Source organism: Pteronotus mesoamericanus, unplaced genomic scaffold (genome assembly GCF_021234165.1).
Source record: "Pteronotus mesoamericanus isolate MK-2021 breed Mesoamerican mustached bat unplaced genomic scaffold, CSHL_Meso_final contig_2, whole genome shotgun sequence".
NCBI lineage: Eukaryota > Metazoa > Chordata > Mammalia > Chiroptera > Mormoopidae > Pteronotus > Pteronotus mesoamericanus.
Window position 1 is genome coordinate 1,848,167 of NW_026555084.1, and position 20,214 is coordinate 1,868,380.

A 20,214-nucleotide genomic window follows, 5' to 3' on the forward strand; every position below is an offset into this window, starting at 1 on the left:
GGAGTCGCCATCTGTGTTTCTAAAATGGGAAGGAGGAAAGAGGTTGGAGGGAGGGAGCCGTGCACCAGGCACGTTACCTATGGCATTTCCTGGAGTCCTCAGAACAGAAGACAGAATGAAAGTGTCCACAGGGGGAAACTCTGCCCGCAGAGGCTGAGTGATAGATGCAGCCAGGGCCACAGAGGACCCAGGGGAAGGCCCAGACCTCTCACCCCCACAGCTTTGTGCTGCTGCAACAAGTCCCATCTTGGGATGTTATAAATACTCTCCAAGCTCAGGACAACCTACAGAATTATCTTTTTTCCAAATGATAGTTCCTGTTTCCGGAACAGTGCTAAACTAAGCACGTAAAAATATCTTCTGTTACAGCAGAGTGAGTTCAGACTTTGAGTCAAAAGCCTTGAAGAAGCTGTGCTTGTTAACCTCACAGTCAATCCCACCTTGCAGGTTCTTGTAAAGATATGCGTAAAAATCGATGTCCAAGAATTTTGTCACTGTGCTATTTATGACAGAAAAAAGTTGGAAACTCCTAAATGTTGAACAATACAGTGTTGGCTATATAAACGATGGTATATTCTGGAAAGAGAATTTTATAGCTTCATTAAAAATGATTTTGAAATATATCTGTTGACATAGAATTCTTGTTAAGCAAGGAATAAATTATGAGCTATATGATCCCATTTTTGCACAAAATGTGCAGGTATAAAATTCAATATATATAGAAATACCAAAAAGGTCAGGGAATATGTATGGATTATGGGAGTTTATTTCATTTTTTGTTTCACTTGTCTGTATTTTATGAATATTTTCATTTTGGTAATTAATACATATTATTTCTGTAATGAGTAAAAATAACAATTTTCTTAAAATTTTAAAGAAAAAATATAAGATTCTGAGAAAAACTGGCAAGGGAGTTCTTTGCTCCAGGCAAATGTCACCCCAAAATCCTTCAAGATTTGTTAAAAAAAACAACTCTCTTTTAAACGCCTACAAGAAAGCGCCATCGTGCATCACGCACTTTTCCCTTTAAAGCCAGCTACCAGTGACCTGGCCACGTGCCTTACCCACCCAGGGCTCGGGCTTCACGTGCCAGCCCGGCCACAAACGCAAGACCAGTTCACCGGCTCAGTCCACAGCGGGACGAGCGCACTGTGGCCAGCGCACAGCAGCGTGGCCAGCCCGAGAGCTCCCAGTGGGTTCTGGGGGCTGATTACAGCAGCACAGAAGGAGCTGAGCCCGGGGGAGTGGACAGGAATCAGGACAGGGAAGGGAAGTTTAAATTTTATCCTGAAGACGGCAGGGAGCCATTGATGGGTATTGAGCAGGAGAGGGACACAGCAGGTCTAGGTTTTAGAAAACCAAAATCTTACCTGATGTACATCTCCTCCCGATTGTTGTCTTTGTAGAAATTCTAGGCAGGGAAGGAAAACAGTGATGAGTGTTTTTCTTTGCAGAGCAGCAGGGGTGCACGGTACAGTGATGGAGGTAAGAGGATTGCTATTTACTGTCTGGGAGCAAGACCTTTGCTTTCCTGAATGCCCCCAACAGCCTCATTAGGAGATTCTGCCTTGAAAGTCACTTCCTGATCCTTAGACTACAAGGGACAGTGGGAGTCTCTCAGCTGTCACGTATCGGGGCTGAGGCAGCCTGCTCTGAGGAAGCTGACTGCGGGAGCAGCCCAGCCCGAGCCTGACCGGCTCGGACCCCTTACTGCGGCGGACCTGAGCAATCGCGATAATCAGTCGCAGTAGTAGTAACCGCAATAGAGCCCATGACAATCACAGATCATCGGAACTATCAGGAGTTAGGATGAGATTCCACAGCTCAGAACATTTAAACCTGGCAACACCTATTCGAGCTCAGGGGTCCCTTTGACCAACAGTCATCCTGGGATACCAGAGACCCTAATCCTGTGCGTTTTTAAACAAGTCCTTATAGATTTTGAGCCAGGAGGTCATGACCTGATCTGTGACCACGCTTTGAGCAAACCCAGATTTAATCCAATGCACCCGTGTGCACCTGAGCCTCAGGGTGGGGGGAGTGGGGGAGTGACGTGTTTCAGGCACACGGTTGGGGGTGGCAGAGCCACACTAGGCCTCGGCTCTCCTGTCGCTCCTATGACCACCCTGTCCTCCTCTCTGATGCCACACTGACACCCGAAACTAGCAGGGTCTACTTGCTTCTAGAACAGCCTGTCCCAAGCTTTCCCCTGGTCAGTCTGACGGATGAAGGTCAGTTTCTGCTAAACTCCTGGAGGAGCCCCCTTCATGCTCTGCATGTGAGCTGGGCCTGGCGGACTTAGTAGCAATGAATTCCTTTCTGCTATAATCAGGATTTTTAAACTCCTCTTAGCATTTCGGGAAATTGATGGCAACATCTAGGCTGTTAAAGAGGAAATGGAGGCCACACAACAGGATGTTGGGGACAGGGTTTGTAACAGTATTTCTAGAACTCTGGGAATGGCAGGGGGCTTGTGACGGGTGCCACGTGGTCTGTGGTCAACTTCATTCATTTTCATCGCCTTGGCTGGTCTGACAAGGTGAGCGTGAAACACAGTAGCTGCCACTATCTGTCTCACGACCAAATCGCAGGACAGAGGAAGGGAGGCCTTTTGGGAGCTGGTCCGCGGCAGGTCCTATGTTACAGAGGTTAAGAGCCCACATGTGGGATGAGCTGCCCTGGTGGCTTTTTTTGGAAATCCTAGTATTGCTTTACTCTGCAGGAGAGGGAAACTAATACACCGTGAGCATTTAACCACGGGCCGGGACTGCACAGCCCTGAAATGGGTCCTATCCCCTTCTCCTGGGAATGGATGAACCAACTAAACCTTCAGAAAACTCCCTTGACTGGCCTATTCTGTTAGTTATCAGAGGCAGCGTGAGGGCCCGTGGGCTGTGTGTCTCCAAAGCTCATCTGCTTAACCACTTTCCACCACCCCCTTCCTTGTGTGTGGTGTGTTAATTAAGTGCTCCAGGGAACACTCACTCCCATTCAGACACAAGGAAACCGAGGCACAGGAAGGTGAAGCGATGGGCCTTAAGACACAGAGCTAGCAGATGGCAGAGCAGGGGTCTGAGCCCACGTCCGTCCGTCTGGTTCCCAAAGCCCTCAGTGCTGCACTTCAATCAGGGACAGTGGCGGCCCCCAGCGCCAGGCCTGCCCCAGGCCCAGCCCCACCCACCAGCAGGTTCACGGTGCAGCTCATGCGGTTGTCCTTGCTCTCGTCCGTCATCACGCCCCGGTAATCCAGCAGCTTCTCCAGCAGGCCTTTGACCAGGCTCACGAAGTTCTCCACGGACTTGGAGATGGCCGGGTGCTTGGCGGCACACTCCATCAGGCTGCGGGCACAGAGCGGGCAGGGAGCTCAAGGTGGGGAGGAGGCAGTGGTGGGGTGTGGGTGGGGTGCGGGGGTGGGGCCCAAGCCAAATAAATACCCCAGGGAACCTCAGTTCCCCCGGGTTCACTGGCTCGGTGTGTTCATTTGTTCGTTTGTATACTCCTTGCCCATATGCAGTAAGCAGTTCAGCGAACTGCAGCCCAATTGACCCGTGCAATTCAAAACCATAACATTCGCGGGTCCACTGTCATTTTTTCCCCCACCATCAAAATGGGGAAAAAAAGATAAAAATAAATCTCCAGTGTGGGCAATGGTGTGAGGACATGGTCACTTTTATACGCCCACATTGGGAGTAAGTCAGTAAAACTTTTTTGGGTAGCAATTTTCACAATACCAAAATCACAGACATACATATCGTGTGACCCAACAGTTCTACTTTGGGAAATCTATACTACAGAGATATTCGCAGAAGTGTGCAAGACCTATTTATAGAACTTATAAATTATATCTAATAGTGAAATAATTGGAACCGTTTTAAATTTCCATCAATAGGCAACTGGCTAAATACATTAAAGCATATTCACAAACTGTAATTCTGTTGAGCCATTAAAAAGTATGAGAGATCAATCTGTTTTGACATGAAAAACTCTACAAAGGGTAAGTCCCCGAACAATATTTGTTTTTTATTTAGCCAACTCACAGAGAGCCTTACCCTGTCCCAGGCGTTATTAGAATCATCTTACAAATTTTAACTATGTAACCTCTCATCACAGTCTTATGAGACGGGATGTTTACAGATGGGGAAGCTGACTCACAGAGAGGTCAACCAACTTGTCACACAGTTGGTAAATACCAAGAGTCTGGCTTTAGCCTCTGCGTTTTCCACCAACACATGCTGCATGAGTGGAACCGTGTGCCTGCATCATGTGTCTCCGTGTACTTATGAGTCGGCAGGACCTGCCTGGAAAGGACGGATGCCAAACCCTTCAGAGCGGTTGCTCCTGACACGGGGTCAGGGTGGGGGAAGGGAGGAAGACAGTGCTCGGTTTTCAGTTTAAGTGTGCATCTATTATTTGAAATTTTACACTTGTTGCAATATTAATATTCTACATTAAAAATAAAAACCATGGCAGTCCTTAAGCACCTGTCCGTTGCTAGGCACAATGCCAGGCATTGCTTGGGGCGGGGGTGGGAGAAAGATACAAAAGAAAAAGAGAAATATCAAAAGAGAATCATACCTACCCTCACTGAACCCACAGGCTAGGTAGGAAGTGACAGACAGGTTTAAATTAGATGAATGACAACTTCTTGTTAATCACGTATTTTGCACCAGATCCTGTAACTAATCACTTTTTCTTAAGAAATCATCACGGTCAGTCTGATAAGTTGAAAGCGTTCCCCATGTGTTACATGGGAGAAAGGCTCAGTGACCTTCCCAAGGTCACTGAGGCAGTGAGCGGCAGCCGTGGGAATCAAGGTGGTCGCCGGCCACCGCTCTCCCCCAGGGACCACCGGTTGTGTTCTTGGGCATCTCAAGGGGGCTGTAGGCGGGCGTTGCCCGGGCTGTTTGTCTCTATCTGCTCTCCTGCGGCAGTTTAAGTCCCCAGAGCTTCTGGGAGAGGAGAGGTGAGACAGGCAAGGATTTTAGAGGGAGGGTCCTTTCCTCCCAGAAGCCAAACCAGGCCGGAAGGAGGTGACATCGCCAGCTGTGGCTGTGACCAGACAAATCCATCTTCTCAGTGGGAGAAGCACCTGTTTCCCTGGCTTCAAAGAGAGATGCAAATTGCCCTTTGATTTAGCCTGTCTGGCTCAGGGACAGCCGCACCTGACTCGTCAGGGACGGTCACATCCAGCCCTGCTTTCCGCCCTAAACACAATGAAGTCCTGGGGTTGAGGGTGTGCTCTCTCACGGCCTCCCAGGGCCGAAGGCGTCTCAGAGCCTGAGCGCAGCCAGACCAGTGTTCTCTGCCCGGGCCACATGGTAGAATCACTGGGGTATGGGGTGGCAGGGGGGGTGACTTTTACAAAGCTCAGTGCCCACTCTGGGTCAATGACCGTATATTTAGGGGTGGGAGCCAGGCAGCAGGACTTTACTTTTTAAGCAATCCAGGTGGTCCTAATGAGCAGCCAACATTAAGAACCACTGGCTTCGTCCGCTGCCACGCAAACTTCAGTGTGCGTGGGGAATACCTGAGCATTCTGTTGGTTCTGATTCAACAGGTCTGGCTAGGGCTTGCGAGTCTGCAGTTCTAACTAGCTGCCAGGGGAGGCTAATACTGTTGGTCCTTTGAGAAACAAGGGTTTAGGAAACAAAGTCTTGGCTTTCTTAGTCTCTCTGTTCTTTAGGTAAGAAGTTAGAAAACGGCTCATGTGGCCTACGATTGTGAGATGAATGGGTAGATTGGTTTGAAATCATCCATTCAGCCCTGGCTTGTGGGGCTCAGTTGGTGGAGCATCGTCCCAGCACCACAAGGGTTGTGGGTTCTATTCCCAGGTAGAGTCTAGGTTGGGGGTTTGGTCCCTGGCCTGGCACCTGGGTGCGCACAGGAGGCAACCAACTGGTGTTTCTCTCTCACATTGATGTTTCTCTCTCCTTTCCTCTCTCTCCAAAAGCAATGAAAAAAATAACATCCTCAAAAGAGGATAAAGGAAAAAAAAAAGGAATCATCCCTCCACCCTCCATACATCCACCAAACATGTACTGTTCTAGAACCAGGGGGTCACTGACCTCTGGGAGATCACAACCTAGCAAAGGCAGCAGGTATGGAAATAATATAAAAACTCACCTTAAGATATAACGACACTACCATTTATTGAGTACTTCCTGTGTTCCAGAGGCTGTGCTAAGCCCATTTTATTGATTATCTTATGTAATCCTCACAAAATCTCCCTGAGGTAAGCACTGTTAAAACCCTGCATTTATAGATGAGGCCCAAGGCCCCTGGGGCAGGGCTCTGACCTTGGTCCTGCCAAGGTCACACAGCTGCCGCTCTCCTCTGAGTCCCACAGAGTATAAATGACAATGACAAAGAGCTGTGGGAGCCTCCAGGCCACGCAGAGAACGCCTCCCTCAGTGGGAGGAGGGCTGGTGCTGCCTACCTTCCTGCCGTCGGGGGCTGGGGAGAGCTCGCGCCCAGGCACCGAGTGTGCGAGGCCTTCAGAAGCAGAAGTGCGGGCCCAGGCTCCCCGTCACGAGGACAGACCTGGACGTCCCTTTATTCCTGTGAAATCTCTGCACGCGGTGCCTCTTACAACAGGCCCTCTTTCACACAGTGAACTGGTCGGGGGGGCACCCAGGTCCCAGAACACACATTCTCTGTCCTTTTTAGCCTCCCAGGCCCCTCTCTCCTTCCAGAAATATGCCCATGCAGACAGAATGCAGGAGAGTAGAGGAGGCCTCATTTCTGCATTCGGGGTGCGACCCTTGCTTTAAGACCGGTGTGGAAGGGCTGGAGGAAGTAAGGGCGACTCGCCTGGAGGACAAAAGGCAGGTAGGCTCATGGCCTCAAATGACCACATCGCTATCCCCCCGGAGATTGATAGTAGTAATAGTTAATATTTCTGGACTACCTACGAGGTGTCAGGAACTGTGCTGAGCATTTTACATGACTTTTCTCGATTATCCTCAATAAAAACTCTGAGAGCTGGGTAGCATTTTTATCTGCAATATGCAGATAGGGACACAGAGGCCCAGAAAGTTCAAAGGAAGAAGCAGAGCCTTGGCCGCTGGATGCGCTGAGGGGTCCTGACTCCTCGGGCTCGGCTTGATTACTTTTTGTAAAAATCGTTCACACCTCTATCTCAGGAGAAAAATAATGAGCTGTTTCTCATTTCCTCGACCTCTACGGGTTCCTTTTATAAATAATCACTCAGGAAGGATTTGAAAACCCTGCTGATCATCTGAAGACTGCCACAGAGCACCGTCCGCCCACAGAAATGGGACTTGCCAGCAGTGGACCCGGTTTCACCTCTGGTCAATATTTAGATTTTCCTTTTTAGAACCTTAAGATAAACATTGACTCAGGCAAAATGTCACTTTTTCCCCTGGACACTCAGCCTCGATACCCTCCCGGGGGCACATGGTAGGTTTCCTCTTCCGTAGAGCTGCATTCTAGGTGTTTGGCGGGGGATGGGGGGTAGGAGGGTGCTGTGCAGAGACATGAGGGGGTGGGGGCCGGCTGGGGTGCTGCCACCTGGGACTCCATGGCTACCTGGGCCGGAAGGGTCAACGTGAAGGTCAGAGCAAGGCCTTTCATTTGCTTTTGTCGTTAACGTTAAAATGCTCAAAGGAGATTGGAGAGAGGGTCCAAAATTGGTTATCTCAGAGAACTATGCAAATCAAAGCATCTACAATGAGGAGGAAATCCTGGATGTCCGAGCCACATTCCTAAACCTGTGGCGAAGTCTTGTGGGGTGGGGAGGTAAGAAGGTAGCCAATGATCATGACAGAAACTGTTGTGTGCCAGACGCTTTATAGTTAGTCTTCAGAATAACCAAAGAAGGCATGTCATCCCATTCCGCAGGTGGAGCTAAGCCAAAGACGTTGCGTGACTGGCCTAACGTGCAGCTGCTGAGTGGTGGAACCAGGAATAAAGCCCAATGTCTTCCTCCAAAGATACACCAACAGACAACATGCACATGCAAAGATGCTCAACAGCATTAGCCATCGAGAAAATGCAGATCAAAACCACAACAAGACATCCCCTCGCACCCCCTGGGACGGCTACACTCAGTCAGACAGACGGTGACAGCCGCTGAGAAGAGGTGGAGAAATCGACCTCATCTGCTGCTGGTGGGGACAGTGGCGCAGCCCCTTTGGAAAAAGAGTCTGACAGTTCCCCGAAAGGGCAAGTGTGCGTTACCCCAGGACCCCGCAGCTCCGCTCCTCGGTGTCCGGCCGAGAGAGCTGTAAACACACATCGACGCAAGGACAGGCGCGTGAATGCCCCCCGGAGCGTCGCCCACAGTGGCCAGAGCGGAGCTGGATGGGCGCCCATCGGCAGATGATGAGTGAGCATAATGGGGTCGACCCAGACAGTGGAGTGTGATTTGGCAAAAATGAGCTATTGGCATGCGCTGCGGCACGGTCGGGCCTTGGAAACACGCTGTGTGAGAGCAGCCGGCCGCAGAGGACACGCAGGGTACAATTCCACTCATACGGAATGGCCAGGACAGGCGAGTCTAAGGGGCAGAAGGGGGCAAGGGGTGGGCAGAGGGACACTGGCTAAGGGGCACAGGGTACGGGGTGTCTTTCAAGAGGTAACAAATAGGTTCTAAAACTGATTGTTGTCATGGTTGCACAGCTCTGTGAGTATATGAAAAGCCACTGAATGGCTCACTTTGGGTGACTTGCATGGTATGCAAATTATAAGCTGTTAAAACAAAACAAAACAATGGCTTGACACCAAGTGCGGCGCTCCCGATGCTGCCCACTGTCCGCTGCTGGGGTCAGGCAGAGTCAGGCTCGGGTCCCAGCATGTCCACTCACTAACTTGTCCTCGTTTCCTTGGACAAGAGACAGCCTGAGCCTCAGGGGCCACCTCTGTGTAATGGGGATCAGAGAGTGAAGGTGACAAAGCGAGACAATACAGACAGGGTACTGTGCTGGCGCCCCTCACTGCGAGGATCTGTACGTGTTGCTCACGGTCAATATCTGCCATCGATTAAGAAAGAAAAAAAGGAAACACAGCAGCATCATTCCACAGCTAAGAGGTAACATACGCGAACATTTGGGTGGGCTGTTTCCTTCTTCCCAACAGAGGAAAGTTTCTTTTTTTATCTTTCCCATTCCGTCGCTATCAAAGAAATAGCCACTCCGGAGAGATGCGAGGCTTCTTCCAAAAATGGCGGTTCCTCCATACCCATGAGCATCCAGGGGCGGACGGAGCCTCCAGAGCCCCCTGGCGTCCTGAGCGCCCAGCTCTGCCGGCCTCCCCGCGCCTTCCCCGCGGGCCCTGGACTTACATGGACTCCAGCAGCTGCATGTACTGCTCGTCCCCGCGGCCCCCTTCCACCTCGTGGTCCAGCTTGAGGATGATCTCGTTCTCAAACTGAGGAAGTCAGAGACGAAAATCAACACTAACAACACTAGAAGGATGAACGTTGAAATCAGTCAGTTCGTTATTTTAACCAAAACGTTAGGGAGCGCCTGTCCTCTCCCAGGTTAGTGCTAGGAAGTAGGACTGCAAGATGGAACGGGACTCTCTGGGCGCCTTTTAGGAGTTCCTAGGGAGCGAAGAGGAAAGTAGAGGGTACAGGCTGGAGCACAGAGACGGGCATGGGAGAGAGAAAGGGGAGGGAACGGAGGGTCAGCGAAAGCTCGCAGCCCCTGTCACTCGAGCATGTTCCCAAAGTTGATGGTGAAATTTTGTAGGAGAGAGAAAAGGGAAAGGACGTTCCCAGCAGAGGGCAGGGCGTGTGCCAAGGCACGAGGTGGGAGGGAGGGGGGGATGCAGCAGAGGGCTGCCTCTCCAGGGAGCGGCGCACTGTCCCGGGCAGCAGGTATTTCTGCCTGCCTAGTGTTCCCTTCTCCATAGTCTGGGGCTCGCACAACCCTGATCCCAGTCTGTGGGACTCAGGTGGGCTCACCCTACCTCCCTAGCTCCAGGTGTGGGTACAGGACCCAGGCCTAGTTCCTCATCAGTATCTTTCTGCATCCAGGCCCTGGGATTGTTAAAGGCCCAGATGCAGCCAGTGCATTCCAAATGTGAGGCTTTGTTGAATCTCTTAGCGAACAGTCTTTCTGGTCTCCTTGACCATTGAAGGCTGTGAGCCTGAGACTGCTGGGGAGGACCACGGTGAAAGAGCCTGCCTGAGAATGACGCCAATGCAGAGGAAGGCAGAGAGGAGGGGACGGAGAGAGACCGAAACCTGATGCCGTTTTTGAGACCCTGGATCCAGCCATACCTGACGCTGTACCATTTACACGAGCTGACGTCTTAGAAAGTCAAGACGGGTGACGACTGTAATGATCAGAGGTCAGACTGGCGAAGTGACTTCAAAGTCTGTACTAACAGTTCTACCAAATCTTGTAACACTGAAGTCAGAGAGTGTTCTGTCTCCCAACTTCCACCCAGGTGAGTGTGTGGCTTACTCAATATTTTGAAGGTTCATAAGGTGTCTCTTTTATGGGACTTTAGTGCAAAATGGTTTGTCCTGTTTTACTATCACACCGTGGGGCATCTGTGCAAATCATGCAGTGCACTCAACACCCATTTCAAGCGAGAACCTGGCACCTGGAGAAGGGCAGGAGGCCCTTGGTGACGGTCACCAAGGTCACGGGAGCCTCTGGGGACTCCTGGTTCCTAACCCAGACATTTTATGCAAGTCTTCACAATAACTCCATGAGGGCTGGAGGAGGAGCATTGCCTTTAACTGTGACAATGCATGAAAAGCAGCCAGCCCTGCTTGGCACTACCCTCCATAAGTGTCCGTTGTAATTACAGATGAAGAAGTAGAGGCTCAGAGTTTAAGTGGCTTGTCTGCAGTCTCAGGTGAACGGCAGAGGCCTTTTGGCTGGCTCTTCCCAGTCCACCAGGACCAGACCCAGTCCACTTAGCCAGGATCTTAGGTGATGAAAGGCAGGGACCAGAGTCGCTTCCCCCTGGTTTACAAGCCATCCACAGGGCCACTGTCCCCTCACTTTTGTGTGCTAAAGGTCAACGGAAAGGACCAGAAGCTGGAAGGAAGGAATGAGGGAAGGAAGGAAGGAGGGAAGGAAGGAAGGAAGGACAGGAATAAGAACAGAGGCCTGGATGGGGGAGCCAATCAGGTGAGGGTCTGGGCTGCACGTGGACCACGCCCCTTCTGTCACACATCCTGTGAAGCATTTTTCTGCATCATGCACTCTCCAGAGTGGGGTGGGGGGCCATCCTGATCAGAGATGTCAACTGTGCTGAGCCTGCGGCAGGAAGAAATACAGCCACGGGACTGCAAGCACAGGCCCTGACGCCAGGCTCTCTGCCTTAAACGCTCCTCCATTCCCTCCACCATTTCGGGAGAATAATTGGGTCTTTCGAGTCTTCAATTTCACATTTTATGACAGGGGTCAGTGAATGTTTTCTATAAAGGGTCAGGCAGTAACTATTTTAGGCTTTGCCAGTCAGTCAGCCACATCTGCTCAACTCTGCTGCTGTAGCACAAAAGCAACCCCCGACAATACAGAACATATCAGCTGCGGCTGGATTCCAACACAACTTCGTTTATAAAAACAGGTGGCAGGACAGATTTGGCCTGGGGGCCACAGCGCGGCAGCCCCTATCAATGCCATCAGCGCACCTTCTGCCTGGGGTAGTTGGGGGACTGGGGAGATGTCATGTATAAAGCACTAGGGGGTGCCCGAGCCCAGGCATGTGCCGGGGTTGGCTGAGTTTCTGTGTCGACGGCTAACGTTAAGGTTCTGACTGCTGAGTGGTTCTGGAAAGCAGCTTTGGAGGAGAAAAGCCGTATTTTTTCTTGTCTGAGTTGTTCAGTGGTGAACTCCTCCTCCTGAGGTAAACTCCTTTGGAGCCGAGAAGAGGATGGGGCAAATAAGCACTTGTCTCGGGTCACAAAAGAGCCTGCGGGGAGGGAAATTACAGGGTGCCAGGGATGTGCAGAGCTGGGTGACACCGCACCCGCCACGCCTGAGCCCTCCGGGGTGGGGAGACGGGACAGTGAAGGTCTCCTGCTCCCAGGCAGGTGCTGTGCTTTCGTGTGGCTATGACCACAGCCTCTGGCATCAAACAGACTTGGTCTGAGTCTTGCTCTGACTTTTTCTCTGCCAGGGGACCCTGAGCAAGTCACTAAGCCTTTTTGGGGCTCAGTTTTCTCGTCTCTTAAGTGGAGATTTCAAACAGCGCCAGCTGTATCATCGTGGCTGGGAGAAGTTAACAGGAAAACACGTGGAAAAGGCCAGCTTGGCACATGGCACATAGTAGGCGCTCCAAGCTTGTGAGCAGTTAGCCTCAGGACATTGTTGAGGTGGCCCTCGTCGCTGGCAGCGTACTCTCGTTTAGTCTTACGGCAGCCAAGGCAGCGGGCCACCCCTCCCATCACCACGTGGGGAGCACGTTCTCCACGATGTCCCTCCCAGGGCCGAGGCTCTTCCTCTGAAATGTGGCAGGGAGGTGCTCGGAACGGGAACGTGGATGTGGCACTCGCCACGTCCGTGTCAGGCATGCGACCGGGGCTAGCAGTCCAGGGCGGAGAGACCAGGTTCGACCCTCCCAGGGCTCGCAGCAGTGTTCTGAGGCCCAGGTGAAAGGCCCAGGCCACCTGCAGGAGGACGAGAGGCATGCCACCCCGGCTGGGACGCAGTCATTCATGCCGGCCACAGTGTGGCCAGCCCGAGGCCACTAGTGCCGGGTCTTCCTTGTCCACACATGATCTGGAGTGAAGCGCTGTACTCAGGAGGGGTAATGGTTATGTCAGTCAAACGCGTCGGCTGTCTAATTAAGGCCAGAGGGGGAGCCAGGAAAATCTGGCAATGATGTTGCAGAAGGAACTCAGCACAGAGAGAGGGGCTGCCCTGGGCCTCCTCCCCACGCTCACTCCCTGAGCCCCCGGAGCCTAACTCCTGCTGGAACAAACCTGTGAGTTTTGCACCCCAATGAACCACAGCCCCAGGAAGCAGGGGAGGCCTTCCTGAAAGGCGAGGCCGCCCCAGAAGCATGACTGCGATCGCTGCAGGCATGGGAATCGAGGAAGAGCCAAGCACAGGCAGGGCAGCAAGAGAGCAGGACGTCGGGAATCAGGCCGACGGCCCCGTGGGAGCTGGCAGCAAGGGCCCTGCTAAGTTTCCCCTGGGCTCTGCTAGCTCCTTTAAGAAACCCACATTTTAGAAAGGAAACCCTGTCATCTTCCAGCCACCTGGTTCTCCTCTTATCTGATTGCTTTGGCATCATGCACGAACGCCAGTTTGCATGCGATGCCTTCTCGTTTCAGACCCCAGTTCTGGGGTTCATTGTGGGCCCAGCTGTCAGGGTGGCTTGGGGCTCCTGGGGGCCTTGTCTCTGCCCTTTCCTGGGCTACTTTCTGTGGCCGCTTACTCTGAATCGAGCAGCCACGCCTGCATCTGCTCATCCCACGGCTGAGCAACCACCAGGCGCGCCAGCTGGTTTCCACACGGGCAGCTGCCCCGTCAGTCAGCCTGACTGGCCTGTCTCTTTCGATAAAGGAGAAACAAAGAAGCAATTGGGGAATGTGCTTGCGATGAGCGAATGCCCAGAGTGTGGAGCCTCAGGCTGACCCTGCTTATGGAAAACAGGTGGGTGCACGTCATGGGGACGCCACAGGAGGAAATCCTTTAGGGCAAGACAAGCACATTACAGGCGGACCTCTGAAGCCACGAGGCCACCAAACAGCTGCCGGGACCTAATCCAGAAATGGCTGCGGCTTGCTCTCCTTTGGGGACATCAGGAACTTGGGGTGCTTCTTTTGCACCCTTGTCCCAGGAGCTCTTCTAAGCCAGCTGGTGCCCGCATGTTTACAGGGGACATGGGACAGGCTCACGACATGAGAAAAGGCTGAAATGTGCAAAAGTCTGACTGGGGTCAGAGCGGGGAGGGCCCTGAGCGCAGGCTAACTGGCGTGGGCTCTCGAGGCGAAGGTTAGAGAACCCACGAGCAAAGGGGCGGGGCACATGCCTGCGGAACTTTAGGAAAAGCTGTTCGGAACCTGCGGCCCTGGAAGTTCCCGTTCTAAGAAAAATTACCTGGTGGCAGGATATGGTATGGAGCGAGGCCGAGGTTCTGGGGAAGGGAAGGGAAAGGAAGGGGAGGAGCCCAGTTAGGGGAAAACAGCAGGAGCGAAGGCGGGCTGAGAGGCTGGGGGGGTGCGGTGGGAGGGGACCGCACCCCTGAGCAGGCAGCCTCCACAGGACCCGAAAGCCAGTCTTCCTCAGCGGGCTAAACTACTGTGCACTGCCAGGAGCCTGCCGTGGAAATGGGCGCTTATTCCACTGCCAGAAGTGTCTAGAGTGAATAGACCCAGAAAATGGTCCTCACCCTTCACATCTGGCCTGATTTTCAATGAAAATACTGGGCCAGTGACCTGGCCTCACACAAGCTGCTCACTCCCCATGCCCTGGGGCACATCACCTATCACCGTGGAGGGGCCTCCAGCCCTCCCGAGCTATGGCCCCTGAGCTGTTTTTTGTCACCTTTGATGCAAGGCTGAGTGTGACACCTGGCAGGGTAAGCTCTCTCTAGACAATATCGATTTGCCACCTTATCCAGGAAGAGAAAGTGCCAGAGGCTGGGGTGAGGTGGGGGGAGGGGTGGGCCTCTGGACACCCCGCACACTCAGGTAGGGACGAGGGATTCTCATGCAACTGAGAGGGACCCAGCTGATACACAGCAAGAAAGCACATTTTAATCTTGGCCTCAGGCAGGAGAGCATTGATAAAATACTGACCAAATCCAATCTGCCAGCTCATTCCGGGCACAGGGAGAAATGTCCCCACCCTCCCGTCAAGCCGCTGACTGGAGCCCAGGCAGATGGAAGGGAGATATCATTATGGGAAAACGGGCTGGGGATTAGGGACGCTGGCGTGAATTTGCAGGCTCATTTTTTACCTTTTTGAAATCCCCACTCTTTTGATATTCACACAACATCATGTCGAAGAAGATTGGTATGGTGGCTTTCCGGAGCTCAGCCTCAGGGATAAGTGTCATCTCTAATATAGGTCCCACCATGCCCGGGATGAAGCAGAATTTGTTCTGGCCTGAAAGAGAAGACGGGCACAGCTCATCAGACGGTTTGCATGACGCACATGCTCGCCAGACCAAGCCTGGGGAGACAGAAAACCAGAAGGGGGACGGGAAAAACAATAGCTAACACACATACAGTTGTTTACCCAGAGCCAGGCACCCTTTCGAACACTTTACATATATTAACTCCTGCAAGAGACACATGCATCATCCGAACGAGCTCTGTTATTAAGGATAATCACACAGCTGTGTGTAAAGCACGTCCCCGTTTCTAAGGGTTTTCACCTGCGTGATCTCCTTTGCAAACAGGGCCGGATGGAATGTGTCAGTGAGAGTCAGCCACAGGGATATTAGAAATTATGCCTGTCTGCGGCGCAAACTGTGCTTCTGAGGCGTGGAAGGCATGCTTTTTATCAACTGCTTCATGAAACACATGAAATTTGCCGCTAAGGATCTGCAACAATAGCGTGGTCAGTGGGCTAGTTGGGATTAAAACATTACTTCAGCGGCAGAGGAACGGCAGCCTTCCATTTCTTCCTCCTCATTGCAAGGCATCCCTGCGCCCCCTCCCCTCGCCCTTGGCTTTCCAGCCACGTGGACCTGGTTCTGGTATCACAAACTCTCCTTGCCTTCTCCACCGCCATGCCTGTGCACACGCTGCTCCTTTGTTGATATTTTTCCGGCTGCACCCAACACTGCTCCCCACAACCCCAATTACCACCTGGCTTCCCCTGCATGGGTCCCTGTGGAAGGATGTCCCGAGAAAAGCCTCCACCACGCGCCCAGCCCACCCCACCCCAGCTAGGTCAGGCACCCTGCATGGGCTCCTTGTGTTCCGTCTTCTCACCCAACTTTGCAATGTGGTCTTTATTTGTGGAATCCTTTGATAAACAGCTGCCTCCCCCACCGAGAGCTTCATGAGAGTAGAAACCGTGTATGTATTTGTGGCACTGAGCACAAGGCATATTGGATATTCACTAAATGTCTGTTGAATGAGGAAGTAAATTTGTCTAGCTCCTACACTCCATAGCTATGTGAATTGTGTATGCATCTGATGAAAATGCAATAGCAATGCCCACCTGTTGAGACCATGTAAAAATATGTCTGTGTGTACCAGGCACAGAACCCGGAAGAATCAGCGCCCAGTGCCCAGGTAGTGTTGTCCAGTGGTTAAGGGCGCTGATTCTGGTGCTAGATCGCCTGATTTTGTACATTGACTCCACCATCAACTAGCTTTGTGATGCTGAGCGGGTTGATATCACTCTTGGGCCTCAGTGTCCCCATCTGTAACATGGGAGAGTAGTGGTATTTATGTCATAGGGTTTTATGGAGGAATAAATGAATTATTATTTAGCAGGTGTCCTGCTTGGCACGTGGTACGCTTTCTATGGTATAAGCTATTACTGTTGGGAGCCTTGGCCAAAATGAGCTGCGAAGGGTGGCCTTGCTGAGCAGAACTGAGCAGCCTCCTCAGAACACAACCGTCAGATGGGGCAAAGAGAAGGGGAGGGGGCACCGAGGGACTGCGGGACTTCCTGGGGAGCGAGGGCGAGCACAGCCAAGCAACCCTGTCATTGAAGCCGACCCCCGGGTGTTTCATCAGTGGCCACCTCTTTCTGCTCCTGAGTTTCAGACCCAGGAAGCCCATGTTCTCTGCTGTCAGGGCAAACAGTGGTGGGCTTTGCCTGGGGCTGAGTGCCCCCCCGGGTGCAGAAACTCAGGTGGGAGCCCAGAGCCTGGTGCTGTGGCTTCCAGTGACAGCCGAGGAAAGGAGACAGGAGGGAAGGCAGCAGGAAAAGGAATTTCCATTCAGCCTAAATGAGGCTTAATGTTGGAGCATTTCCCCAGAATTCAGATTAAAAAGGCATCGCCCTAGGAATACATTCAGTTAGTGAGAACGAAATGGTGACGTCAGGCAGAGAGCTGAGTGAAAGGTAAAGACCCTTTCCCTGGATATCGGCTTCAGCAGATGACGCATTTGGATTGCACTAGAGCCTCAAGTCTTCGCTTTGGTGCAAATAGGAAAAAAAAATATACATACTTAAATTTATATTATTTATACATATACATTTTACTTTCTTGCAGATTTATAGTAATTGCTAATCTAGGTTTCTGATTTCGTCCTTCAAGATCCTTTACACCCACAGTGGGGTTTTAAAATTCAAAGTCGAGTGCAATAATAAGTAGAAGGTAAATGGGAAACTGTCAGATAAGCCGCCACGGGACAGAGAAATTGCTTATGCAACAAAGGCCTTTGGAATACTGGAGGGCACTGGGTATGATAAGGATATATTTAAGGTGGTTTAAAATAAAGAGCAGACACGCCGCAGACCAGGGATTTCTTAGATACATTTGACTTGTGCTCTTTGCAGTCAGTTGATGTTGGGGAGAACAGGGAAAGGGAAGAGAGAGAACGGCTGATCTCTAAATACAGTGTGATCCTAATGGCCCCGACGATGCCCTGTGAAGAGGTTTTATCCATTTACACCAGAAATGGAATTTGAGCACATTAGACTTTGTGTTTAGGTAATCCCGACGTGTGTGCGCACGCGTGTGTGTACACAGAGGCACACACCTGTGCACACACACAATATATTTGTGGCTAATTGAATGCAAACTCATTTGGAAAACAAAATCCTCATTCAAGAGACACACCTGCCGCTGTATTTGAAAAAAGGGAAGAAAGGGAATTAGTGAGGGGTCTTTTTCGTATAATGGAGGCTGAACCTCACTGGGAACAGACAGCAATTAGAAAAGGTTTTAAAGTGCCAGTGAGCCAGCAGGATAGATCCTAATGCTGGGTTACTCAAGCCGCGGGGAAGGGCGCGGTGGGACAAGGCTCCAGGTTCGGAGCTGAGCTGCAGGTGCGGGCAGAGCACCGTCTCTGCACTCTTGCCTCGGGTCTCATTTGTGCAGTGACCTCCTCTGTCGTCTCTCTGGGGGCAGGCTGAGAAGGAATGTCAGGGGTCTGAGGGCACTGGGAAGGTGACCTCGCAAAACAGGAAGGAAGAGGGCCAGGAGGAAGGGAGGGAAAGAGGAAGGAAGGAGACAGTGGTGAACTTGACTGAGAAGGAAGTTGGGCGAGTCCCTGACCTTATGAAATAGGGGACAAGGCACTCTAGCTGAGACTATGTGGCACTTGGGAGGCTGGCACAGGCTCTGAGATGAACAGGAATGAGGGCGAGTATCGCTCCTCCAGATTCCAGGGTCCTGCCCGCCTCCTGGGGACTCTGACATAGAGCTGGGCTATTCAGAAAAAGGTCACTGAGTTCAAAAAGGGAGGAAAGAGTGGAGACCCCTGCTTCCTTCTGGTACTGTGCCCAGGTGGGCGGTCAGCTCTCTCCTCATCGCCCAGGATGCGCTCGGCACCCGCGTCCCTACAGGCCCTGCAGAACCTCTGAGCCCCACAACCTGGGTCGGGCCCGGCCTCTGCCTCTCTATGGCCGTGTGGCTTTGTGCCTGTCAATTACCTTCCCTGTACCTCCGCTATCTCATCCGTAAAGTGCAGGTAGTACTAATCCCTGCGTGGTAGAATTGTTCAGGAGCTTAAAAGACTTCATTTAAGCAAAGGGCTTTACCTAGCGCCTGGCTCATTAGAGAGGCTCAGCAAGTGTTAATATTGGTTGTGATCATCATCTTGATTGTCAATACAACAAGCTCAGCCTGTGCTGGGTTTTGTAAAAGGCAACACGAAAGGACACGGTCCAACCTCATGGAGCCTGCTGAAGCTTTTCATGAGTTTTTCAGGCCGGTCAGTTTATTTGTTCACCTCTGGAGTCAAGAGCTGGAGAGAGGGTCAGGATAGATGTAGCCTGTCTGCCATGGCTGACATTTACGACCCCCAAAACCCCCTCTATATCATCCAAGTATTTTGTAATCTCTCCTGAAAGGTGTCTGAAAAGGCCTGTTCTGATCATGTCAATCCACGGCTTACAATCCCTGCATGGTTTCTGTTGCTCTTGGGGTGGAGCTCTGCAGGCGGTTTGGTCTGGCGCTCCCTCTCCATACCCTATTCTGTCCTCTCGCCCAGCTGCCCTGCCTTCCCTGCCCTTCTTCCCCCCACCCCACCCCGGCTCACCGCCCGCCCCTCCTCGGGCCCACACACACGCCCTCCTCTGTCCGCCACGCTCTCCCTTCCCTCTCCCTGACCCCACCCCCACTCAGAACCTGTCCCCCACATTTACCACCACCCTCCGGCCACCCAGGTAAATCCTACTCATTCTCTAAGGTCCTTCTGGTCAGCGCAGGAGCTTCTGGCCACATGTGTCTTTTGAGGACTTGAAATAAGGCTAGTCGAAGTTGAGAGGTGTGCTCTAAGTGTCTAAAACCCAAAGTAACATCTTACTTTTTTTGGAAAAAAAAAAAAAAACATCTTACTTTTGTTGGAAAACAAAAGTAACATCTTAATAATGTCTTATATTCAGAACATGCGAACATGCTAACACCTTGGAATACGGGGTTAAATAAAATAAATTGCTAATACTAATTTCTCTGTTTCTCTTTTACTTTTTATAAAAGGTGGACACTAGCGCATTTGCATGTAGATGGGTGGCTCGTGTTCTAGCTCTGCAGGAGGCACCGCTCTGGCGCTCAGGGCCGCCTCTGCCTCAGTGGGGCCAGCTTCAGTGTGCTCACTGGGCAGGAGTCCTTTATAGATTCTCTGGGAGCCCCAAACGCCTGCTCCACAGTTATTTCCCTTTTGCAACCATAATTAAATAGCTCTGTGATGAGTGTGTTGCTATCAGTGCAACGACCACGAGCCCGTGAGGTCAGGGACTGAACCTCTTGCTGCTCTCAGGAGTCATCCCAGCCACGGGCATAGTGCCTGGCATTCAGAGGGTGCTTCTATTCGCTTCCTTTGCCACTGTTATGAACCACCACTAACTTGGTGGCCTCACACTGCATAAATTTATTATCCTATACTTTCGGAGGTCGGAAGTCTGAAATGAGTTTCACGAGGCTAAATCCAAAGTGTGGTGAGGGCTGAGTTCCTTCTGGAGGGCTAAGGAAGAAACTGTTTCCTTCCATTTTCCAGCTTCTAGAGGCCACGCACATTCTTTGGCTCATGGTCCCTTCCTCTGTCTTCAAAGCAGCAACGTAGCTTCCTAAAGTCTCTCCCTGACTCGCCTGCCTCCTTGTTCACTTGAAAGGACCCTGTAATCACATTGGTTCCACCTAGACAGTCCA

General features: G+C 51.7%; 1 protein-coding gene across 1 annotated transcript in view; it reads right to left on the minus strand.

Annotated features, from left to right (window-relative positions):
* The window catches only part of DOCK2 (dedicator of cytokinesis 2), a 358,186-nt gene that overhangs the window by 32,416 nt on the left and 305,556 nt on the right, over positions 1-20,214 (minus strand). Inside the window, exons 33-36 of the mRNA XM_054568066.1 lie at positions 14,893-15,041; positions 9,302-9,387; positions 3,182-3,338; positions 1,371-1,411 (exon numbers count right to left, since the gene is read on the minus strand). Coding sequence (XP_054424041.1) covers positions 1,371-1,411; positions 3,182-3,338; positions 9,302-9,387; positions 14,893-15,041 — 433 coding nt within the window. The remainder of the gene's footprint in view (positions 1-1,370; positions 1,412-3,181; positions 3,339-9,301; positions 9,388-14,892; positions 15,042-20,214) is intronic.